The sequence below is a fragment of the Zootoca vivipara genome, chromosome 1 (assembly GCF_965207765.1).
Source record: "Zootoca vivipara chromosome 1, rZooViv2.hap1.1, whole genome shotgun sequence".
In the NCBI taxonomy this organism is placed as follows: Eukaryota; Metazoa; Chordata; class Lepidosauria; order Squamata; family Lacertidae; genus Zootoca; species Zootoca vivipara.
Genome location: NC_142582.1, coordinates 94,313,836 through 94,338,502, shown reverse-complemented (window position 1 = coordinate 94,338,502; position 24,667 = coordinate 94,313,836). Strand labels below are relative to the sequence as shown.

At 40.1% G+C, this 24,667-nt stretch overlaps 1 protein-coding gene across 2 annotated transcripts in view; it reads left to right on the top strand.

Annotated features, from left to right (window-relative positions):
* EIF2AK4 (eukaryotic translation initiation factor 2 alpha kinase 4) overlaps positions 1-24,667 on the top strand; it is a 40,891-nt gene that overhangs the window by 11,288 nt on the left and 4,936 nt on the right. For both annotated transcript variants that reach the window (XM_035110899.3, XM_035110909.3), the window contains exons 7-32: positions 218-333; positions 1,745-1,902; positions 2,972-3,507; positions 4,290-4,393; positions 5,688-5,845; positions 5,985-6,403; positions 7,460-7,529; positions 9,299-9,382; positions 9,890-10,012; positions 10,900-11,004; positions 11,438-11,492; positions 11,711-11,790; positions 12,259-12,360; positions 13,107-13,157; positions 13,544-13,780; positions 15,847-15,922; positions 17,567-17,688; positions 18,473-18,522; positions 19,076-19,244; positions 20,390-20,506; positions 21,272-21,337; positions 22,224-22,394; positions 22,886-23,020; positions 23,103-23,210; positions 23,750-23,878; positions 24,461-24,547. In XM_035110899.3, coding sequence (XP_034966790.2) covers positions 218-333; positions 1,745-1,902; positions 2,972-3,507; positions 4,290-4,393; positions 5,688-5,845; positions 5,985-6,403; positions 7,460-7,529; positions 9,299-9,382; positions 9,890-10,012; positions 10,900-11,004; positions 11,438-11,492; positions 11,711-11,790; positions 12,259-12,360; positions 13,107-13,157; positions 13,544-13,780; positions 15,847-15,922; positions 17,567-17,688; positions 18,473-18,522; positions 19,076-19,244; positions 20,390-20,506; positions 21,272-21,337; positions 22,224-22,394; positions 22,886-23,020; positions 23,103-23,210; positions 23,750-23,878; positions 24,461-24,547 — 3,628 coding nt within the window. The remainder of the gene's footprint in view (positions 1-217; positions 334-1,744; positions 1,903-2,971; positions 3,508-4,289; positions 4,394-5,687; positions 5,846-5,984; positions 6,404-7,459; positions 7,530-9,298; positions 9,383-9,889; positions 10,013-10,899; positions 11,005-11,437; positions 11,493-11,710; positions 11,791-12,258; positions 12,361-13,106; positions 13,158-13,543; positions 13,781-15,846; positions 15,923-17,566; positions 17,689-18,472; positions 18,523-19,075; positions 19,245-20,389; positions 20,507-21,271; positions 21,338-22,223; positions 22,395-22,885; positions 23,021-23,102; positions 23,211-23,749; positions 23,879-24,460; positions 24,548-24,667) is intronic.

Genomic DNA, 24,667 nt, shown 5'->3' with positions numbered 1-24,667 from the left:
GCTGGGAAATGGGGCGGGGGGGGGGGCGCCGGAGGGATCCGTCGCACCAGGGAACCAGAGGTGCTTAAGACGGCCCTGAACCTAATGCTGTTGAAAATGCAGGAACTTGCTGTTAAGACTGTTCACTTGTAGTAGTACTTGGGGCCGCTGAATTAAATTGCTTTTCTTGAGCATATATGAGCACCTCAAAACATAATGGTGTTTGATTGCTTTGTAGAAGAGAGCGTCAGCATTCGGCATGCAGTAATGAAGAATCTCTGGGAACGCCTGAAATTCTGAATTTCAATGCCAGTAGTATTGGTCTACTCAGGGTACACAAAGGAAAGTGCATAGGTAAATAGAAGAACTGCCATGCATTGAAAACCTTTGGTGCATTTTTTTCTATACTGTATAGCAGGCATGTCCAACAGGTAGATCGTGATCTACCGGTAGATCACTGGATGTCTGTGGTAGATCACCAGTAGATCAGTGGCTCCCCCCAGAGAAGCTAAAAAACTTTGGCTTCCCTAAAAAAAGCTCAACATCTTTGCCCTGCACCCCTAAAATGACCTGAACCATCCAAAACAGGGCTTTCCTTCCTAAAAAAAAAGCAAAAAAGCTCAACGCCGCTTTTCTCTTCCCTAAAGAAGTTCAACAACTTTTACGTGAACCCCCCAAAACAGGGCTTTCCGTCCTAAAAAAACTCAACAACTTTGACCTGAACCCACAAAAAGGGGGTAGATCACTGCCAGTTTTTATCTCTGTGAGTAGATCGCAGTCTCTTGGAAGTTGGCCACCCCTGCTGTATAGAAATGAGGGAGCAATGAAAGCTGTATTTGGTTCAATCACTGGCAGTAAGGAGTCAAAGCTGTTCAACTATGTGAAACAACATGTTAATATTAGAGTTAAATGCTTTTAGTTGATTTTTTTAAAAAAAAATCAGCTAAAACTTTAGTTGTGATTTAATTAATAAGGACACACATTTGCTTAACTTTTGAAGTAATTTTGGCTTTAGTGAGTTGCTGTGATAGGCAATGAAACAAATACAGTCAAACCTCGGTTGTCGAACGTAACCCATTTCGGAAGCCCATTCGGCTTCCGAAATGTTCAACAACCGAGGCGTGGCTTCTGATTGGTTGCAGGAGCTTCCTGCACTCAAACGGAAGCCGCGTCGGATGTTCGGCTTCTGATAAACGTTTGAAAACTGGAGCATTTACTTCTGGGTTTTCGGCGTTCAGGAGCCAAAACGTTCCAAAACGGAGGTGTTCAGGAGCTGAGGGTTGACAGTACTAAGGTGCAATTTAAGAAACTTCCACTTACATTAAAGATCACTTCTCTAGCACACTTGCTCACATGGGGAATATATGTGCCAAGGATCCAAAGAAAGGAATGAATGCAGGGGAAAGAGCCATATATGTAGCCAGTGCTTCGCTGCTGCTGCTGAAGAGACAAACCACATTTTAAACTGAATAGTGGCTTGTCCCTCTTGGAATTAGAAACATTGGCAGTAATAGCCAGCAAAGCCTAGTGGCAGCTCTCTGCCTTGCCTGTGTGGCCTTCTTTTCCTTTTTTGACAGTGAATACAGATGTTGGACAAACCTCCTTTTGTGTGGCTTTTAACTGTTTGAAGGAATGTTGAAAGGATGTATTGACCAACATAGAGGTTTACAGGAGGAGCTAATTATAATTATCTTTGTTAATCTGTAAGCATCTGCTTCAAAAGCTGAAACATCCACACACAAGGCTTTCATATTTCTCTGTGCAGACAAGGATGAGCAGCTTGGTAAATCAGTCTACAATGGTTTGGAGTTGTGCACTGGCAACTTTGTCCTGGTCCATGAATGGGTACTTCAGTGGCAAAAGAAAATGGGGAAATTTCTCACAAGTCAAGAACAGGAAAAGGTTGAAAAATGCAAAAAGCAGGTAATCACCCATTTGTGTGTGTTGTTCTGCCTTGTGCTCATGTGGGCACTTCTTAATACTGAAATAGTAGTGGATCATTGAGAAGTTGAAACGACCTCATTGAAAACGATGTTTCATTGTTTGGCTGTTGAGCCCTTATGTAGAAAACTGCATCAATCGTTTTTGGAAAGAATCACAATAAAACACTAGAGGAATTTCTAGAGAGTCGAGAGTTTTGTTTTTTTGCTAAGGGCTTTTAAAACCTGGAGGGATGTATGTGTGTATTTTGGCTTGCTTTCAGCTTTTTGTATTGGCTCAGTTTATCTGTAAGAGGTGTAGCCTTGTATGAAAATCTCCTTCATGATTCAAACTAAAAAGCACACACAAAGACTTTGGGGAACATTTTACTACTCCAAGCCAAATTTCAACATATCTCTGAGAGGTAAAATGACCCCCAAACAAATCTATATGTGTGTGATGCCTGCAGAGGGGCATGTAAATCTACTTCCTGGGATCAGTTTTTGTTTGTAAAACTCCACGAGGCTGCTGCTGCTGCTGCTGCTGCTGCTGCTGCTGCTTCATCATCATCATCATCACCAGAATACTTGCCATTGGGTAGGACAAAAAAGCACCCCAGTGGCCAAAATTGATAAACTTCTTTCGTAATTTTTTTGGTCCCAGGTTGTGGTTGAGGGTTCAGAAAAAAGACCTTTGTATATGGGTACTTAAAACTGCTGCTCTGGATCAGTTTTTATTGTAAATCTACTTTCCCTAGCCTGCCAAAATGGCTTAGACAAAAATAAAAAATACCCCAAATGCAAAATCAGTTGGGATTTTTTTACTTTTATTTTTGCCCCATGTGTTTTTTTGCGTAGAAGCAGAAAACCATAAATGGAAAGGGGCTGGAATTTAGGGTGTGGCTTATTCCTATGCAGATGTCAGTGCCTTAGATGGACTTCATTGTAGACTACCTCTGTGTAAATTCTGCAGTGAAAAGTACACCTGGGACAGGATTTTGTTCACTATTGGGCATCAGGGTAAATGAGACATGAAACAAATGTGAGTCACTGATTTTGTTTCTTTTGAACAGATACAGGGAGCAGAATCGGAGTTCAGTTCTCTGATGAAGTTAAGCCACCCCAACATAGTCCGTTACCTATCGATGGCCTTTAAAGAGCACAGTGACTCAATCACGGTCGACATTTTAGTGGAACACATTGGTGCATCCAGCCTTTCTGTGTACTTGGACAAAGAGATCCCCCTTCCTATGGATCAGCTGCGTCATTACACAAGCCAAGTTTTGTCTGCTCTTGACTACCTACACAGCAATTCAGTGGTGCACAAGGTTCTGAGTGCGTCCAGCATTCTGGTGGATAGTGAAGGAAATATCAAACTGACAGACTACAGTATTTCCAAACGCTTGGCGGATATCTGCAAGGAGGATGTTTTTGAACAACCCAAAGTTCGGTTTAGTGAGGATGCCTTGCCGAACAAGCCAGGGAAAAAGGGAGATGTCTGGCGGTTAGGGTTGATGCTGCTTTCTCTCAGCCAGGGACAAATAACTAAGGAATATCCAGTCTCAGTTCCAAATGATTTGCCTGCTGACTTTCAAGACTTTTTGAAAAAGTATGTGCCTAACTAAGTATTATTTTTTAGGCTTTGCCATCAAAAAAAAAACATATACTGTACATTTAACAAGAATGCTTATAATTCAGCATAAATTAGGATGGGGACTCATGGTATAGTCATACCTTGGAGGTCAAACAGCTTAGTTTCTGAATGTTTTAGCTCCCGAAAGCCGCAAACCCAGAAGTGACTGTTCCTGTTTGCGAACTATTTTTGGAAGCTGAACGTCCGACAGAGCTTCCGTGGCTTCTGATTGGCTGCAGGAGCTTCCTGCAGCCAATCAGAAGCTGCGCTTTGGTTTTGGAAGTCGAACGGACTTCTGGAACGGATTCCGTTCAATTTCCCAGGTACGGCTGTATTTTAAAGTCAGAATCATAGAACTGAAGAGTTGGAGGGACCCAGAATCACAGATTTACTCAAACATTACAAAGCAAAGATTGCAAAGCAAAGGAACTATTTCAGGGTCTGGGTTGGCAGTAGGGAACTCTTGCTACAGGTCTAGTTAGGCCTGCCAGGCCCTCATTTGGCCCATGAAATCATTCTGGCCAAGCCATGGCCACCTGCCTTGCACCTGACATTGTTTATGACATCAGGTGCAGGACCACTAAAGATGCACCTTCAAGGCCCTGTGCATAGCGCTTCTTAAGCACTGGAGGTCAGCTGGCCCTTGGCGTGCACAGTGCTCTGCAAAAATGGGTCACCAATGATCTGACTTTGCATCCAGCAGCTTCCCATGTTCCTAAAACCATCATTAAACATACATTATTTTGAATTTCATTCAGGTGTGTTTGTTTGGAAGATAAAGAAAGGTGGAGCCCTCAGCAGCTATTGCAACACAGTTTTATAAACCCACCACAGGTAGTTGTAATGGAAGAAAGCCCAGAAGGTAAATAGTCAATTGTATAAGATTTATTATTATTATTATTATTATTATTATTATTATTATTAATTGATGGCAACTTTAAAATGTTCCCAGAGGCAGAAAGTAAAGCCCTAGGAGTAGGCTAAATAACTCACTAAACAAAACATATTGCATACATAGATAAGAATAAAAGCAAAATTGTTGAAGTATATCAACCAACCTCCAACTCTAGCCTGCTGTTCCACATTGGCATCTAAGGAAGGAAGAATCCATGAAAGCTCATGCTATTTCAATGCGGTCATAGTCAGCCTTAAAAAGACACAATAGGCAAGCATTTGAACGCTGGAAGTAGCCAAAGTATAACACTGAAACAGATTTCAGTCATTTTACGGAATTTGGCTCCTGACTACATTATTTTCTTGAATGGATTGTTATCTCACAGGGCCGGCCCATCCATGAGGCAGGCTGAGGCAGCTGCTTCAGACTGGAATCCAAGGGGCGGTGCCTCCACAGGTGCCTGCCACCAGAGAAGCGAGGAGAAGTGTTGACGGCTTCTGGGTTCTGACAAGATCTTGTGGACCTCTCACAAGATGTTGCCAGAACCCAGAAGCTGCAGGTACGCAGCTCCGCTAAGTGAGGCTGCAGCGGAGGGAATGGCACCTTCCTGTTTTGCCTCAGGTGATGAAACAGAATAGGCTGTTCCTGCTACCACTAGTGCTTTATGATTTTGCCTGTGGGGATAATTTCCTTCCTTCCTTCCTTCCTTCCTTCCTTCCTTCCTTCCTTCCTTCCTTCCTTCCTTCCTTCCTTCCTTCCTTCTATAATCAGCTTGAAAATCTTCCCAGCCTCTCATCTTTCCAGGTAACTAAAGAAGGATACTTTGTTTTGAACCTTGACTGTGGGAATGGCTTAGCCAGGTAGTGTTATCTACTGTTGGAGCGTCAATGCTTTTCTGTTAGATCGACAGGTTTAGTAGTGGCGGTTGGCACCTGTCTGTCAACTGAGTTAAATTTAAACTGTAAACACAGCTGAGATGGCTATAAAATATAAATCTCTACATGGTCCTTGGCATTTCCTTTCATGAATTGGCTTCAACTTGCCTCTTTTATATTGATTGAAGTGGTTTGAAACATCTGCCAATGTGACTTGGCAATGACTGCTGCAGCAAACACAGCACATGGAGAAGAATAGGCCTGCATCTCAACAGAGGTTCTTAACACATCACATTATGCATCATGCACACTATTGATTGTCATCATTTAACGTGGAATTGCTTATTTGTTCTTTCCTTCTCAGTGACTTTTTTGTTTTGTTTCAGATTCGACAGGAATAGATGATATTGAAACTGTTATCCCCTGCAGTCAGTATGCAAGCGATGTCTTTGTCACAGAAACACAGAGGCAATTTTCTCGTTATTACAATGAGTTTGAAGAGTTACAGTTGCTTGGTAAAGGGGCCTTTGGAGCTGTCATCAAGGTACATACAGTACGCTGCGTCAGACAAATTTTGTTCCATGGAGCGTGCAATTGGCTGATAAGGGGATGTGGAGTTTCCCGGAAGGAGCTTCTTTTATTATTTTGATTGAAACATCTGTCATGTAATTTCCATTGGGCAGGTGCAGAACAAACTGGATGGCTGCTGTTACGCAGTAAAGCGAATTCACATCAATCCCACAAGCAAGCAGTTTCGAAGAATTAAAGGGGAAGTGACCTTGTTATCACGCCTGAACCATGAGAACATTGTGCGCTATTACAACGCGTGGATAGAGAAGCACGAGAGGCCTTTGCTCAGTTCTCCGACATCGGAAACCACAGAAGGGAAGAAAGTCACTGACAAACTGGCTCAGAATGGGAAGGGTGAAGCAGAATCTATGGATGACATAGAAGCAAACGCCCCTCCTCCGGTTCTGACCAGTTCAGTGGAGTGGAGCACCTCATGTGAGAGATCTTCAAGTGCCAGGTTCAGTGGAGGGGATCAGGAATCCAGTGATGATGACGAGGATGAAGATGGAGGTGTATTTGCACAGTCATTCTTGTGAGTAGGGGTGCAGGTTTCTTTTTCATTTTTCCTATAAGGCATTTACTGTCTGTAGATTGGGTCCTGAGCTGCCAGGGATGGAAGGGCTCCTTCTGTTTTGATTGATTGATTGATCAATTCTATTTCTATGCCGCTTTTTGTTCAAATAAATCCCAAAGCGGCTTACAAACAAAAGATTAAAATAACATAATGGAACATCACAAACACGTCATAAATCGTATAGAATACTTAACAAATCATCAGCAAAACAATCCCAAATCCCAAATAAAACAATTACCATCTATGTAACACTATTAACAAAGCAACTAAAAAATAAGCTAAACATCACAGTTACACCAAAAATCATATTATAGGATTCACAAAGTACAACATTCATATCTATAAAACAGCAATCCGGTGGAAACTCAGTGGTCCTCCCTCTAGTTAAAGGACCAGGGAGGCTTTTGCTGATTTCCCCTCAACCCCCTTGAACAGATTTACAGGGGTGTGTGGTGGGAAGAAGGAATCAGTAAAGATTGCTTCATGTCTCCATCTCTCACTAGGAGCATCCAGTGAGCAGAGTCACTCCTAGGAACGCTAGATCTTTCGTTTTATTAGCATATCAGTCTATGAAATGCATTGGAAGCCTCCATAAAGTTAATTTGCACATTCATTTACACATCATGGTACCTAATCGCTCAGTACCTTATCACTTAAATGCTGTGCATCTGAATTCTGAACTACCTCTCTTATAAAAGGTTGTGTTTTGAGGTGATGTGAAAGTTCTGTCTGTAATTTTTAATCTCTTGATGGGTATTTCTGCCCATGCAGTTTTTCATTTGAAGTCATTTGAGTGATGGACATTCCCATGTTAACTGGTTTTGAAGGGGTTGGAATTAAGTGGGATTCCTCTTAATGTTGGAAGAGCACTCAGTTCCTGTGTCCGCTTGCCAAAGACTCCCTCAGGATACATTTAATAAGCTTCTGAAGAAATTCAGGTATCCATGGAACGTTGCTTGGAAAGCACTGCTTTTCAAGGATTTTGATGTTCTCCCTTTTCATCTGTTGATTTAGGCCAGCAGCGGATTCTGAAAGTGATATCATTTTTGATCATGAAGATGACAACAGCAAAAATCCTATGATGGTAAATACTGTGACTAAAAGTACCTTTCTGTGTCCTATTACGAACAATTCTAATCTCTAATGTTATTCATCAGTTGCACCTGTTCTGATACTATGAACTAATACAGCATCCAGTAATTTGTCATCTGTCACTTTGCATTAAAACTTGCATGCTATGCAAAATAAGCCAAGTTTAAATAGAGGCAGTTGATAAAGCTGTTGGGATTTTGTTAAGCGAATCCTGCCCTTAAAAACCCCAAGATCAATATAACTGTCTGCATAACTAACACACAGCACAAAATCAATCCAACACGGCATTAAAGCATCCTAAAAATACTTACCCAAGGACTAAAGATACTGAAACATGATTAAAAAAAACTTTAAATGTTTTCTTATAATGCCCCAAATGCATTAATATAGGTACCAGGCAAGCCTCACTGGGGAGGGCATTCCATAACCAGTGTGTCACCACTAGCCAATAGGCCCACTCCTTAGTACCACCTATCCAGCTTTTTATGTTGGGATAATCTAAAGAAGGACTTTTGATGAAGATCTTACAAGTCTGAGCCAATATATCTTGGAAGAGGGGATCCTTCAGGCAACCTGGCCCCAAGACTGTTAAGACTTTAAAGTTTATTACCACCTCTTTGAATTGAAATGGACTGGAAGCCCATGCAAATGATGAAACATTGACATGATGTGCTGATATCTACTAGTCCCCATTAATAATCTCTCTGCCCCATTTTGGCTGAGCTGAAGTTTCCAGAATTTTTTAAAAAATGTTCTAATAAAGTTAATGCTTTAGGGGGGGGGAAACTGGCCAGTTTTTTGACCAGATTTGACAATTCAAGTTTCACACCCCTAAGTGTTCCTCAGGATACTGCCTATAGAACTGTCTCAAAACACTCTTGCTTTGCATCCCTATGCAGTTGGGGCTCTACTCAAGAGCATTACTGACACTACTTCTTCTGGAGCGAAGTCAAATTCTTGTTCCGCTCTGAGAGCAGCAGCTGTGCCTTTGAATTCTGGAATGTAGAGCTTTCCAAAGGGCTGGTACAGAAAACATATTCCGCCTGCCATAAAAATATTGATTAGATCTCCAGTTATATTTCTGGCTGTACAAGGAACAAAGAAAAAAAGAATTAAGCATTCTGCCTGGATCCTTGCTCATGTTGCTGGCAATGTATCTTGGATAGTCTGGGCAGGTGGACTAAACCTCCTCCCACAGTGGCCTGCCAGCAAGTCCAGCCAAATCTATTGTCACTGCCTAATAATGAGTCCAGCATTTTTGCGCCATAGTTTTTATAGGCATTTAAACTTAAGGGTGTTTCCTCAGTGTTGCGTTTTACATGGCAGCATTCTCCGGTTATGAAGGTAAAACATTTGACAGGCTAATGGTCCAGATCTCAGAATGATAGAATACTTCATTAAAGGTTTGCATGGTTGAGGGTAGACTTGTACATACTGTTAATATTATGATTCCAGTACCCCCACCCCAGTCTTATGTTAAGTGATCCTACAAGCAGGCATAGGTATTAGCATACAAGCTCATGTGGCCACATATGCAAGTAAAATGCAGTGATTTGGGGGGGGGGGCTCATGCCAGTGCTTGATGTCAAGAAAAATAAAATTCAATCCAAGTAAAAATGGAAACAGAGCGCAATTTGATTTGGCACATGAAAACCACTGTGGTTTTAAAAAGTATGAGCACTCGCATGGTTTGTGAACATCGCTACATATGTGGAGAATCTCTGTTTGCTTGCATTCTACTTTTGTGTTTATCTGACGCAGGATGAAGGCTACAAAGGAAAAAATAGTCACAGTGAAGAGGATGAAACATCAGCAATTCAGACTGTTCACCATCTGTACATTCAGGTTAGAAACACTTAATGACTATGGTGTAGAAGACTGCATTTTAATTGAACCTAAGGCAGCATTTGTACATCACAGGTAGATCATAGTTAATGGTTTACCATGATTGTGCAAATGATTCCCGCTCCCCACTTCCCCTAGTTATCTAGGAGGGATGAATTCACAGGGTTGGCTTTTTTGTTTTTTAATCTCTGTATCCAGCATTTATTTGGCGGTGGTGATTTTCTCTGAAAACAAAACTGTTTGGCTTAGATTTCTGTTTCACCCTATCACAAAAGCTCATTGCATTTGGGGTTCAAACACTGTACATATGAAGTGTAGCCGGTTAGTAACGTTTATTAAAATCACACATGTTAGTCAAACGGGGAGGCTACAAACCTGAACAGTAAATGTTTATATATGCTAATACCATCACAGTGATATAGTTAGAAATGTTTTCAGTGCTAAGCATAACCATGAAGTGAATGTGGCTTCCTGTTTTTCAACTGTTTCTTCATTTTATATCTGAAGATGGAATATTGTGAAAAGAGCACTTTGCGGGATACCATTGACCAAGGTCTATATGAAGATACCAATCGCCTCTGGAGATTTTTCCGGGAAATTCTGGATGGATTAGCTTATATCCATGAAAAGGTGAGCCACATTCATGCCAAGCTCAATCGATTAAAATAATTGGGCTTGTATTCCTATTTGTTTTTGTTTAATCCTTGAAATCAGTGGAACCTAAACTTACATTGCAATCCTATATCAGTACAGTGGTACAGTACCTCGGTTAAGAACTTATATCTGTTCCTGAAGTCCGTTCTTAAACCAAATCCATTCTTAAACCGAGACGCGCTTTCCCTAATGAAACCTCCCACCACCAGTGCCCTTCCACCGTTCAGCTTCCGTTCGTAGACTGAGGTAAAGTTCGCTAACCGGAACACTACTTCTGGTTTTGCGGAGTTCATAAACTGAATAGTTCGTTAACAGGGCTGTTTGTAAACCAAGGTACCACTGTACTTGGGAAGTTGTTGTTGTTGTTTAGTCGTTTAGTCGTGTCCGACTCTTCGCGACCCCATGGACCATAGCACGCCAGGCACTCCTGTCTTCCACTGCCTCCCGCAGTTTGGTCAAACTCATGTTTGTAGCTTCAAGAACACTGTCCAGCCATCTTGGGAAGTAAATCATGACTAACTTTCCTATTGATTCGAGTTGATGCAGCTAACTTAAGGAATGGTCCTATACACACTTTCCTGAAAGTAACTCCCACTGAACATAGTGGGAGTTATTTCTGAATAAACATGCATAAAATTGCATCGTTCACTGAGAGGCTCCACTTGGCTTCAGTGGGACATGGCTTTCTCCAACTTCCCAATGAACTGCACTTCCGGCCACTGTTGGGTTGCAAATTTTATCAGCAGGCAGACATATATAGAAATAAACAGTTTCTTAGGTATCCAGGACCCATACCATATATTGATATGTGATCCATATACATACCAATTCTCTCATATCAAACTGTTTTATTTTATTAAAAGGGAATGATTCACCGAGATCTGAAACCTGTCAACATTTTTTTAGATTCCGAAGACCATGTGAAAATTGGTGATTTTGGTTTGGCAACTGATCACCCAGCATATGTAGTAGGTGCTTTTTTAAAAGTTGAACTATAAAAATGTATAATGTAAGCCATCTTGAAAAATAATTATTGCTATGTAAAAGAGGTGTAGTAGTTTTTGTTTGTTTGCACAGTGTGGGAGAGCCTCTTTTTGATAGATAATTGTGGTTTTTCACTGCACTGTTTCTTTGTACTTTGTCACTTCAGTAGTATGTATTACATTTTAATCCTACTGTTCTTTTAAGGCACTCAGAGCTCTGTACATTGTACCTTCACATTATCAATCCTTTTGAGTTAGTGCTATCCTGTACATACTGGCCCTGTGAGTTTCATAACTGTGAAGAGATTTGAATCTAGTACTTGTGCCTGTTGCATAGATTTTGGAATATCCACAGTTTTGAACCATCTAACAATCTGGGGAGGCATACAATTCAAGTTTTCTGGGGTTTCTTTTTCAGGCAGACACAAGGCAAGGAGAAGGAGAGGATTGTTTGGCAAAAAGTGATCCTTCTGGTAGGTATAAGAAAATTATTTCTACAAAACATTAATTGCTTGTGATGTACTATAAGAGGGTAATTACAGGATTGCTAAAAATTTGGATTAATAACACTATTTGGAGAAATACTTTAAAACAACAACCAACTTCTCCATTTAAAGAAAGTACTATGAAATGCCTAGACTTAGACAATGCTTCGGTGGCGTAGTTGATAACTAAGTGTTGTCCTTAATAGGTAACTTAACAGGAATGGTTGGCACCGCTCTTTATGTGAGCCCAGAGGTCCAAGGAAGTACTAAATCTACTTACAATCAGGTAAAAGTCTCTTTGGAAACTGTTAGGTACGAGGGATCCAAAAGTGGCTTTTTTGATCCAGGTCTCTGAGTTGACTGTAGAGATCTTTCTGTGCATAGGGTGCCTGTCTGGTGCTAGTTCTCCATGCTGAAATTCCTGTGCTCCTTCCAAAGGCACTGCTGAAGTTCCTTTGCCCATTATGACAAGGGAGCCCAGCAAGGAGAGATAGGATTGGCAACGCACACGGGGGAGGGGGGATTGTAGATGTGCCTTCCTCTAGTCTAGCACATGGAGAGTTTAAGATTCTGCTCTCCTTACTTAAATCAAATTCAGCAAAGGGAATGGGTCTGCAGTAAGGTAAAGCGAGCAGATTGTGGCTCAGTGCTTAGCCTTATTAGAATGGTTGTAAACTTAGGGGAATGGGCAGCAATGTGTTAATTTCCCTCTTTGCAACTACACTTACTTATACTTTCAATCTTTTTCTACTAGAAAGTGGACCTCTTCAGTTTGGGCATAATATTCTTTGAGATGTCTTACCATCCGTTGACGACTGCATCGGAAAGGATCTTTGTTCTCAGTCAGCTAAGGCTTGTATGTATGAAAGCTTCATAATAACCTGTCAAATATTACTTGTTGCTTACGTCACATACAGAATTCTCTCTGGATCCAGCATTAAACCTATTATAAAACTCTAGTTCCAGAACTTAACACAAATATATTTTAAAAAATAAATATCTAGACCAGAACTTCCTATTGACCGTTTCCAGAGATTATTCGTTTTTAATCATGTCCCTCCACCCACTAAGCCAATACAAAGTCTTTATAGAGCATAGATTTCATTTTCTGCTGTGTTAAGTAAAATACATTAGATCTGTTACAAAAATTGTTTGTGATAAGAAAGGGGGCTGCTACCTTCAACATTGCCTGGGGTGGGAGGAGAACTCTACTGCTCTTACATTTACTTGTAAAAAGCATGAAGGGAAAGTATTTGCAGTGGTATTGTACATTAATAGACATGTACCTGATGCAATGCATAATGAGCCAGTGTCTGCCCTGTGGGATCTATGTTTGCTATGCGATAGTACAAATAAATAGCTGTATAATCTATACCACCATCTGGCAGAATTGCTGGTGTGACTGCTTTGCCAACAATGAAAACTCAGTTTTGAGTGGCATCCATCAGCTGTTAAAACCCTGGAAATACGCACTTGGGGATTTGACTGAAGTACTTGCAATCTTTAAATTATTGTTCTGAATGCAAAAAACATTCTGGTTTTGGGGAAGCATATCTTTTGCAACTTTCTTCATGTCTGATACTACTCTGCTTTATTTCCCAGCCTTCTATTGAATTTCCAGAAGACTTTGATGAAGTGAAGAATGCAAAACAGGTATTCATAAACCTTTTTCAATTGCTGTGTTCTGTGTTCTCAAAGTTTAATCATAATTTTACCCTCTTTGTTTCACACCAGTGCATGCCCAAGCAATTACAATATAGCACTAGAGACAAAGGAAAATAAATTATAGAAAGGGGAAGTAAACTACTGACACTGAAGTGTGAAGTCTGCAGAGCTCATTAGAATGGCTCCAAAAGATTTATTGACATTTTACTCTGGAAATTATGCCACTTGTGGAATATTAACGTTACAATTATTTGCAACTTTTAGCTCCTTCTTATATTAAGTGTGGTGTTGGGAAGATGTGACTAAAAAGAAAAGAGCAATAATTTTTTTTTAAAAAAAAACACACCACGACTTTATTTTTGCTTCTTTTTTAGAAATTGGTTATTGCTTGGCTGTTGAACCATGATCCTTCCAAAAGACCAACTGCTATGGAGTTGTTAAAGAGTGAGCACCTTCCTCCACCTCAGATGGAGGAGTCTGAACTTCATGAAGTGCTTCATCATACTTTAGCAAATGTGGATGGGAAAGCTTACCGGACAATGATGGGTCAGATATTTTCACAGCGCATCTCTCCTGCAATTGATTACACCTATGACAGTGACATTCTCAAGGTTTGCTTTAAATTTAATGACTAGTACCGTGCAGGAACAATAAAATAAATAAATAACCCACAGCTGCTGTTGAAATCTGAGCTCTTACAATTTACTCCAGGCTTCCTCAAACTCGGCCCTCCAGATGTTTCGAGACTACAACTCCCATCATCCCTCACCACTGGCCTTGCTAGCTAGGGATCATGGGAGTTGTAGGCCAAAAACATCTGGAGGGCCGAGTTTGAGGAAGCCTGGGCTAGGCGATGCTGCAGTCCAGTTTATATGAATGTCTTCGGATGTCACAGTGATCCAGAACTGAATGCAGTGGTACCTCTACTTACGAATAACTCTACTTAACGAATGTTTCTACTTATGAATGGAGCTCCGTCCGCCATCTTGGATGTAGTTTAGATAGGATTTTTTCTACTTACGAATTTTTAGATAGGGCTGCTTCGACTTACAATTTTTTTCTCCCAATGCATTCCTATGGGATTCGACTTACAATTTTTTCTACTTACGAATGTGTGTTCAGAACGCATTAAATTCGTAAGTAGAGGTACCACTGTACTTTTGCTTGATATCTTACGTAAGGTTATGCATGTCCACCTAGATGCAGATACTAGATGATAATATGGGTGAATAAATTCCCTACTCCTGATTGTGCCCCCAAATACATCACACCAGTGGTGGTTGCACATAGATGTACATTTCCAATGAGCAGGTCAACTTATCTGCATAGCAGGTAACAGAGAATTGCTTGGAACTTAAGATCTGAGACTTTCCCAACTTTTCCTTCCCACTGCAGCCTCCTATAAAGATGTTTCTGAAGGTTTAGGAGGGTACCTATGGAACAATAGCAGCTCGGGCCAATTGGTGTTAACGTCTTGTATATACCTTGCGAGAGCAGAACTGCTTTCTACACTTGCTAGGAAACAAGCTTATGGAAATTAAACATTTTCAACACTTGACAATGTGCCATATAAAACTAAGTGGCAGTAGTAGTGCTTCCAACATTAGCATTGAAGATGTCAATATCCACGTCCCCTTCTTATGTTGAAAGCACAGAACATCCAGTTATAACTACATGCTTTTTTTCTTTTACCAGGCTACATGGAGGAGGCACAAAACATTTGCAAAAGCTTTTTGTGCCCTGTCTCCAATGCCGCTCTTATTTTTATTTATAGGTGTAAAATGCTGTTAAGGGATGAAGGCATAAAAACTCCTGCTCCCAATTTAATACCTTTCTACAGGACTAGAAATGTGAAAAACAGGTGTTGCAGGGGAGACATTATTTTTAGCAGCGTTCTTAGCAAATGGTACTGTTCTGACAAGGGACGCAGGTGGCGCTCTGGTCAAAACCACTGAACCTAGGGCTTGCCGATCAGAAGGTTGGCAGTTCGAATCCCCGCAACGGGGTGAGCTCCCATTGTTTGGTCCCAGCTCCTGCCAACCTAGCAGTTTGAAAGCATGTCAAAGTGCAAGAAGATAAATAGGTACCGCTCCGGCGGGAAGGTAAACGGCATTTCCGTGCGCTGCTCTGGTTTGCCAGAGCTCTGGCTGGCCACATGACCTGGAAGCTGTCTGTGGACAAATGCCGGCTCCCTCGGCCTATAGAGGAGATGAGCGGCACAACCCCAGAGTCGTCCGTGACTGAACTTAATGGTCAGGGGTACCTTTACCTTTTTACTGTTCTGACACCTCTGTTGCATTTTCCCATTATGTCCTAGGGCCTGTTTTTGTTTTTTAAACCATCTGGATTTTCTCCTTTTTAACCCTGGAGCCTCACGTGGGACAGTTTCTGAGGCATGTTTCTGAGCCTAACCATCATATTTCCAGGAATACTGTAATGGTTAAACTTTTAAACTTTAAATTATTGGTATAAAAAACTCCCAGCAGAGTGCAAAGTGGCCAATATTCAGTGAAATGATCCACTGGTTAAAACTAATGTAAGACTCTTTGCTGAGTATAACATCCATATTGCTTTCTCATGGTGTGACAGTATGGTCGTTCTGATTTGAGGTGGCTTGTACTTTGGATGTTTCCAGTGTTCAGAATTCCTTATGCATCATGATCATTCTTGATTCCAGGGCAGTTTTTCAGTGCAATCAATCAAGATCCAGCAACATGTATGTGAGACAATCAGCCGAATCTTTAAAAGACACGGTATGTATGTTTACACAATTGGTTCTTGAATTTGTTTTATACATAAATTGGGTTAGGGAACTATTTTTTCCTCTCTCTCTCTCTCTCTCTCTCTCTAAAAAAAAAAAGTGGGGCCAGGGACATTGATCAGCTCAAAGATTTTGCCTTTTTAGTTTTTGCTTCTATCTTAAAAAAAAAATTGAGCCGGGGAGGAGGGCCACTTACGAGGAGATATTGAGGAAATCAGAAAAGGGATGGAAGCTGAAACCCTATGATGAAATTAAAGAATTTCTGACTGGATGGTTGCAATATCACCAAGTAAATGATGTGTTTATAAATGATTTAAAAAAATAGGTTTTGAAGATAAAAGGTCCAAATTTCAAATAGAATTGTTGGAAGGCAGAACAAAATTGTTGTCATAAATGTATGATTTGTTGTTAGAATGGTATACGAAAGATGAACTGACAAAAGATGTGATGATAAAATGGGCAAAAGATTTTGGGTATAATATTGAATATGATGCGTGGTTGAAATTGTGGAATCAAACATTGAAATTTACTGCATGTACTGCCCTGAAAGAGAATGTCTTGAAGATGATGTACAGATGGTATTTAACACCAGTAAAATTAGCCAAGATGTATAGGATGAGTAGTAAAACATGCTGGAAATGTAAAGAGAAGGATGGTGAATTTTATCATATGTGGTGGACATGTGAAAAAGTTAAAAGATTTTGGGAAATGATATACAATGAACTGAAAAAGATTTTTAAATATACTTTTCCCAAAAAACCGGAGGCTTTTTTATTGGGTCATATAGGACAAGAGATTGTAAAAGGAGATAAAGTATTATTTATGTATGCGACAACCGCGGCAAGGACTTTGTTAGCCCAAAAATGGAAAACTCAGGAGTTACTGACGATCAAAGAGTGGCAGACAAAAATGATAGACTATGCGGAATTAGCAAGACTGACTAGCAGGATCCGAAACCAGGGAGAGGCAAAGTTCCAAAAAGACTGGAGTAAATTTGTGGACTATATGGAGAGGAATTGCAGAAGTTTAAAGACACTTGCAGGATTGAAATAAATCCTACGAAATGACTTTAAGTAGAAGGAGTAAAGGAACTGTGAGATAAGAGTTGATAAGAAAACCAAATGAGGGGAGGGAGGGGAAGTCAAAGCTCGGCAGAGCATTGGGAATTTGAGATAGGTGAATAGATGTTAAAAAGAGAAAAATTGTGTGTGTTGTGTTTGTTGTTGAATGTTTTGTTTTGTTTAATGTGTTTATTTGAAAAATTTAATAATTTGCTTTTAAAAAAAATTAAATTAATGGACTCTTCCCAGAACCCATAATGTTCCAGTTTATTCCAGTAAGGTTTTCACAAGAAAAGTACGTGTGAATTCTATGCAAAGAGAATTTAAATGGTCACCAAAACTACAGTGGCAATTCCATCTTTTAGGAATGAGAGAGACCTCTTTCTTCTCTGCACCTATTACAGGGGTAGGCTCAATATCTCTCACAGAGTCTTGACCAGCCAATCATGAACATACAGCTTTCTCACTAAGAAAAAAAAGGAATGTTACATACGAGTGCATTGGCTTTCTAAAACTGTCTGTTAGTTTCCCGTTTGTGGTGCAGAAATTAGACTCTCTCAACCATTTTTGAACAGGAGCTGTCAAGCTGCACACCCCCTTGCTTATGCCTAGGAACAGAAAACTGTATGAACACAACGAAGCTTCATATTTAATGGATCACAGTGGAATGCTGGTGATGCTTCCTTATGATCTCAGGGTGAGTAATAGTGTAGAGTTAAGTGATCTTAGAGTTTCTGCCCAGCCACTTTACCGACTTTCCTTGGTTGACGATGAGGGCTGATTCAGACATTGATGTTGGCATTGTAGGATGGTCCTCCATGCAGCTGAATTCCTTTAAGACCGTACTACTTTGCAACCGCTCTCCCTTCCCTCTCATGTGGAAACCTGACGCATTAAGGAAACAATTTCTAGCGTTTATAAAAGGCAGATTAACTCAGAATTGGCTTCACGTAGTCAACAACACATTCCCAGTGTGACAAATTAGTTTCATTTAGTATTTTTGTCACTACAGTATAATAAAATAATAGTAGTAGTAGTAGTAAATGATTGTGCAGTCTGATTGGAGGAAGTGTTTTAAAGAATTCTAATTGCTGCAATTGAAAAGGTGCTCTGGCGCGCTTGTTCCTTTTCCCCTCCTTATTTAATCATGTCATAGTTCTGGTCAATTCTGCTAAAAATCAAATGCTCATTTATAGGATTAAACTAGCAACAATTTCAAAGGGTTGTTCTGTTCATAAAGTATTGATTACTGGAAGAATTTCACAAAATCTGAAACCACATAAATTAGAATGATTGGCTATGTAGATGAACCTACTGGAAATTTTGGTGGAAAACTTTCACTAGCATTGCCTATTTGGCATTAAAATGAACTTTTGACAAGTATGGAAATCATTTCTGAAGTACTATAATCATTTCAACTACTTTTGTTTGATATGATCATTTTTTAATTTACACTCTGCATTTTACGTTTCCCCCTCCAGATTCCTTTTGCAAGATATGTAGCTAGAAATAACATAACAAATTTGAAAAGGTAAGGGAATGGCCCAGGAATTATTTCATTCTTTCTTCAAATGTAGTACCTGCCTGTCTAATTTTTGTACCTTTAAAAATAAATCTGACCTAAGTAGGAGAGGCCATAGTTCACACTTTGCATGTTGTATCATTCCCCGTCATTTCCATTTACAAAAAGAATCTTGAGTAGCAGCACTGGAGAAATCTCGTCACAGCCAATTGTTGCAAGCAGAATGGGGGTAGATGAGTCAATAGCACTGTAAAAGGCAGATTCATATCTGTTTGCCCAGACCTTTGGGAATGTCCAGTGATTGATGGTTGATCCCTGCACATGATTTTATTGGCTGTGTTAATTGTTTGCAATCAATATATTGTACGTTGCTGTTTTTATTGTGTTGTAATTGTCCCTGGAACCTAGGGTTGCCATATTTCAAAAAGTAAAATTCGTGACACCCGCAAAGTGGTTGAGCTTTTTTCCCTCCCCCCAAAATAGTAATAAATGTCAAATAACTAAAAATAAATAAAAATGCTTTAAAATGTAAAATATTCACATTTTACTCCCGCCCTCCCAGATATTGTATCGAGCGGGTTTTCAGGCCTCGGAAATTAGACCGCTGTCATCCAAGAGAGCTCTTAGAATGTGCTTTGGATATCATCACTCCTGCTGGCAACAGTTTTCTACCTATTGCAGAAGCAATCTACACAATTTCTGAAATAATCCAAGAGTTTCCTGTGTTGCAGGTAAGTGTTCCTCTGCCCCCCCCAAAAAAATATACACAGTGTTTTAGTTTTTGTTTAGTTTAAAAGAAGGAGTCTCTTTCTTCTCCTGCACTTATCCTCTTAAACAGGTATCCCCAAACTTCGGCCCTCCAGATGTTTTGGACTACAATTCCCATCTTCCCCGACCACTGGTCCCGTTAGCTAGGGGCCATGGGAGTTGTAGCCCAAAACATCTGGAGGGCCGCAGTTTGGGGATGCCTGCTCTTAATGTTAGGGCATTGTATAAATAGCAGAGTAGGAATGAAATTGGTCCATTTTATAGCTTGCCTTACAGAAGTCTTTCAAAATTTTATGCAGTTTAGTTTTTCTTCCCTCTCTACCCAACTGTAACATATCTTTGCCAGACTTCTAATCAAGGATTGTATGTGTTTAATATCTGTAAGCAAGACATTAATGAGAAAATGTTGGATTTTTCCAAAGATTTTTTACATACTTTCCCTTGGAAAATCTCAAAACATTTTAAGAAAAAATTTGCAGAGGAGAAGCAGATGTTATGAAACTGCAGGGGACTTGTACCAGCTAAGATTACTGGATAATCACGCCGAGAACACAGTAGCCACAATCCATCATCGCATAAACATAGCCTTCATTTTTATTGAAGCTTAAATGTTAATGATTCTAAAATATTTATATATTAAATACCAAATTTGAATAACTGGTTAGGATGCCAAGAACTGATTAGATTTATGCAGTGAAGTTGCATTAGCTGAACAGAGTTTTTGATGTTTTCTGACACACTCTCTTCACACCACAATACCATATTCCAAGCTGTTCCAAACTCTACCCCATTTCAAAAACCACTTTTTGTAGTTCCAGGGCAGAGGGAGAACGCTTCTGTCCCTAAGCCTGCTTAGACTCACAGAACAAGTTTCATGGTTCATTGGATCCTGACCGCTGTTTTCAAGCTGTACACAGCTAACACGGCTTAACTGCAGTTTCAAACGAGTTCTTCCAAGTTTGAAGTACACCTAAGTTCTGATGTGCAAGACACAATGCTATAGGAGATCGAATGATTAGTGAACTTTTTCCCCTGAATTAAGGAAACTCAAATTTGTCTATCATTAAAAAGGTAATGGGCATAAACACCAAACTTTGCTCTTTATTAGGAAAGAAACTATAGCATCTTCTTGAATCACACTGCCTTACTGAAAGCTATCCTCCTGCATTGCGGGATACCTGAAGATAAACTCAATCAAGTTTACATCATTCTGTACGATGCTGTGGTAAGTCATTTATGTGTTCAGTAACCACAAGGCTCCTTTATTGGTTGCAGACAAGCTGCATAAATCATTGCAGCAAGTTTTGAAGGAGGGACCAGAGGGAAAAGGAAGAGTAGGTGTTCACCAGGATCACAGAGAGGAGGAAAAGACAATGGGTTCATGTAGCAGGGAAGTAACATTAAAGTGAACATTGGATCAAATGTCCCCAACTGCCTTTAGGCTGTGATGCACTAGCTCTGCTTGCCGTGATTCAGCAAAGGAGATTTGTACACACATCACTTGCTGGTTCAGGAACCCTGAAGATACTGGTGTGGATGCTTATTAGAAATACTTTATTGTCACTGTACCACTTGTTTACAGTGGATTATTTTTAACTGTTTCTTGTATTTTTTTATTTGCAAATACAACAAAATGTTCTGTCACAGTGATCATTTGTGGGAAATATGTATTTGGGGGATGTTTAGTGCGATCACGTTTAGTTATAATTGGTGTATGGTTTTTAAATATTTCTTCATTTTCTATGTAAGTTTCCTTGAGACCTTCCAATATAAGGAGACACATAAATAAAGTTTAATAATAATCTGCATATAAATGTTGAGCATTTTATGGGTGACAGGACAGAAATTTAAATGTCACATTTTTATTTTATTTCATAAAATTTAAGCACTGCTTGGTTTTAAAAAACACAAATTCTGTTTTAAGTCACCCCCAAACTAGAAATAAGAGAATATCAAACAGCTTGTATGTTGATCATTTATTTTGCTGCAGACTGAAAAATTAACTAAAAGAGAAGTGGAAGCCAAGTTCTGCAACATTTCTCTGTCATCAAACAGTGTAAGTAATATGAAAAGGCCTTGGTTATGTGTGTGTGTTATTTTTGATGTACAGATACATTTATACCCCACTCTTGAGCCCTGAGAGATTCTCAGAGTGGTTAAAAATTAAAAGCAACATGTTCAGTTTTCTTTGATAGTACTATGAAGGTTCAAGAGAGCGTGCAAATACTTCAATGAGCATTTTACTTAACCTTTCTTTTTATAGTCTCCTTCTTCCCATTTATAACAGGCAAGACATAGCTACTCACTGCCAATACTGCAGTCTTTTACATTGGTTGTCTTTGACCTGCATGTATTTTATACTTAACCTAGCTGAGATTTCTCTATTGGAAACAGACAATATTTAAACATACTGAAACCACTGGGAATTGTTGCCAATGCACAGATCACACTCATTTTACATTCTAAATCAGGAGAGAGCACCAAGGTGCAAGGTTAGTGCTCAGAGGCAGCAGTGAGCTGGAAGTAGGTCAGTAAATTGGAAGCTGAATCATGAAAAGCAGGTATGCTCCAGCATGGTCACTGGAAGTTCAGGAGTGCCTGTTTCCAGCTCAAGCTGATTCACCAGCTTTGGCTACTTTGGGGTGGAGATGACTTGTCCATTGTACTCCATGCTCTGGTAACTTCCAGATTAGGTTGTTGCAACACACTCTAGATGGTGCTGCCCTTGAAGGTGATGCAGAAACTTCAACTGGTACAAAATGTTGGTCCAGAATACTGGCTGCAGCTCCATTTAGAAGTCACATAGTCCCATTTTAAAACAGCTGCTTTGTTTGCCAGTTTGTCTTGCTGATGGGGCTTTCTGCTCTTGTGCCTTTAGTTCCAACCAGCACATAGCAATTCTTACATGTGTGCTTTATTGATACCCATCTCTTGCCTTTCAGCTTGTTCAACTGTACAAATTCATTGAACAGAAAGGGGAGTTGCAAGATCTGATGCCATTGTTAAACACGATATTGAAGCAAAAGACGGGGGCCACCTCGCTGGTGAAACTCGGCATGAAAGAGCTTGAGGAAACAGTGGGTCTGCTAAAGAAACTTGGCATAAAAATTCAGGTTTGTAAGAGTTAAAAAAGTCAAATAAATGGGTTAGAACGGTATTTCTTTTGTGTCAGGCCACTGATTAATCGTAACAGATCTCTCGGATTTAATTGCCATAAAGAAAACACCTACTGAAGCTAGTCACCTAAAGTGCGCAACATGTAAAAAATTTACAATATGTAGTATTGGAGGGGCTTTTACTTTAAAGGGGGCAGGAGTTTACTTAGGTCTTAATTGAAAATGACCAGTTGTACACCAGTGCAGAGGATAAGCTTGAGACAGATGGATAACAATAGCTCTTGCACATCCCACCCTATGAAAAACCAGGCAGGAGGGGATAGATGCTGTTTAGGATCACCACTGCCTTCCTTAGGGAATTTTAATTCTCATTTTAGTACCTGAAATAACTTTACATGCTTGTTAATTTGAACATTTGTACCAATTCTGCTTACTGCAGTTGCCTTAAGTCTAAGATGACGACATAAACGCAACATTTTATCTTGCAGGTATCCATAAATTTGGGGCTGGTTTATAAAATACAGCAACACAATGGAATTATATTTCAGTTTATTGCATATATTAAACGCAGACATAGGATAGTTACTGACATTCTCGCTGCTGGGGGAAGATACGATCATTTGGTGAGTGCTTATTAATTTATGCTTATAAATTTAAGCTATGATTGATACTTTTCTAGTATACCTCTGCTTTTTGTCTTCTCAGATTCCACAGTTTAGAGGCCCACAAGCAGTTGGTCCAGTTCCTTTGGCAGTTGGAGTCAGCATAGCTATAGACAGAATAAGCTCAGCAGTTTTGAGTATGGAAGAGCCTGTACGTTTGCATTCCTCTGCATTACATTTTTAAAATCATTTAAATGTAAACTCAGTAAAGAATAACAAAGCTGTAGAAGTGTTGATCTCTCTCAAACATTATCAGTTACATGAAAATATAGCAAATAATCTTAAGACTGGCAATGCTTGTTTCACTTAAGATTTTCATTGCTGTAATTGGGGTCATGCAAATGGTGAGGGTGGAACTAATACCTGGATGCTTCCAACTGTGTAATGTAGAAATGCATGTAAACTTTTTATTTGGAGGAAAAAACAGTTAAACTCTTTGTTTCCAAAAAGTCTCTGTCGGCTTCTCCAAACTGTTGTTTGCCCCCAGCCTGTGCACCTTCCAAGATGTCCAAATAATTATGATTATTAACCAAGAATACAACTGTTATTTAGCAGCTACGACTGCTTTATCTCTATCAAAAGCAAACTTCACTGCCATTCTGACTTAATCGTTTCAAAAACAGTGGTGAGGCAGTTCCTCAAGGATTCTAACCATTTGGTCCTCCCCCCCCCCCTTTCCTTTTCTTCCAGATTACAGTGAGCTCTTGCGACCTGTTAGTCGTTAGTGTTGGCCAAACATCAATGGCAAGAGCTCTCAATATTGTTCAGAAGCTCTGGACTGCAGGAATAGCAGCTGAAATCATGTATGACTGGTCCCAGGTAAATCGCCTATCTAATATATTCATCATAGCACTCAACAAGTTCCAGCTGCAACTCCCCCCCCCCCTTGATTTGTTCTGTCCCCCCGGAACAGATTTGGGGATGTTGCAGGGTGTGACTCCTGTTGTGTAACCCGTTCCATCCGTACAAGAGTTTAGTTGAATCCCACCCCTTGCCTCTCACTTTAAAATTGTTGAAACCTCATAAAGCTCAACAACATATCTTGTATGAGCACTCCTCCTAAAGATTGTCCAAGCAGAGAGAACCTGATACTTTTGCCTGGTATGGATTATATTTATTACTATTTTAAAAAATATTTCCATTCTTCCTTGAGAACTAAGAGTGGGGTGCAGTTATCCTTCCTCTCCGCCCTGCCCTTAGCCCCACTGCAACTCTGTGAAGTAGATCAGGCTGAATGACAGCGACTGGCCCCAAGCAAGCTTCGTGGGGAGGGATTTGAACCCGCCTCTCATCAGTGCATCATTCTCATCAGCCACACTGTCTTTCTGTGTGTCTTTCCAGAAAACATTCAGTGGTGTGAAATCTAATCTTTATTTTTTGTGTAATTTGTGTTTGTTTTAGTCCCAGGAGGAACTGCAGGAATATTGCAGGTGTTCCGGGATCACCTACGTGGCCCTCGTCTCTGATAAAGAAGGAAATCATGTAAAGGTAAAAAGTGCCTGGGTTGCACCTTTCCCCTTCGGCTTTTCTTCGCCTGTTGTTCCTGCCCTGTTTGCTCACACTCCCAAATGTTGCAGTGCTCTTTTGCACAGCGTTGTCTGAGGGCAC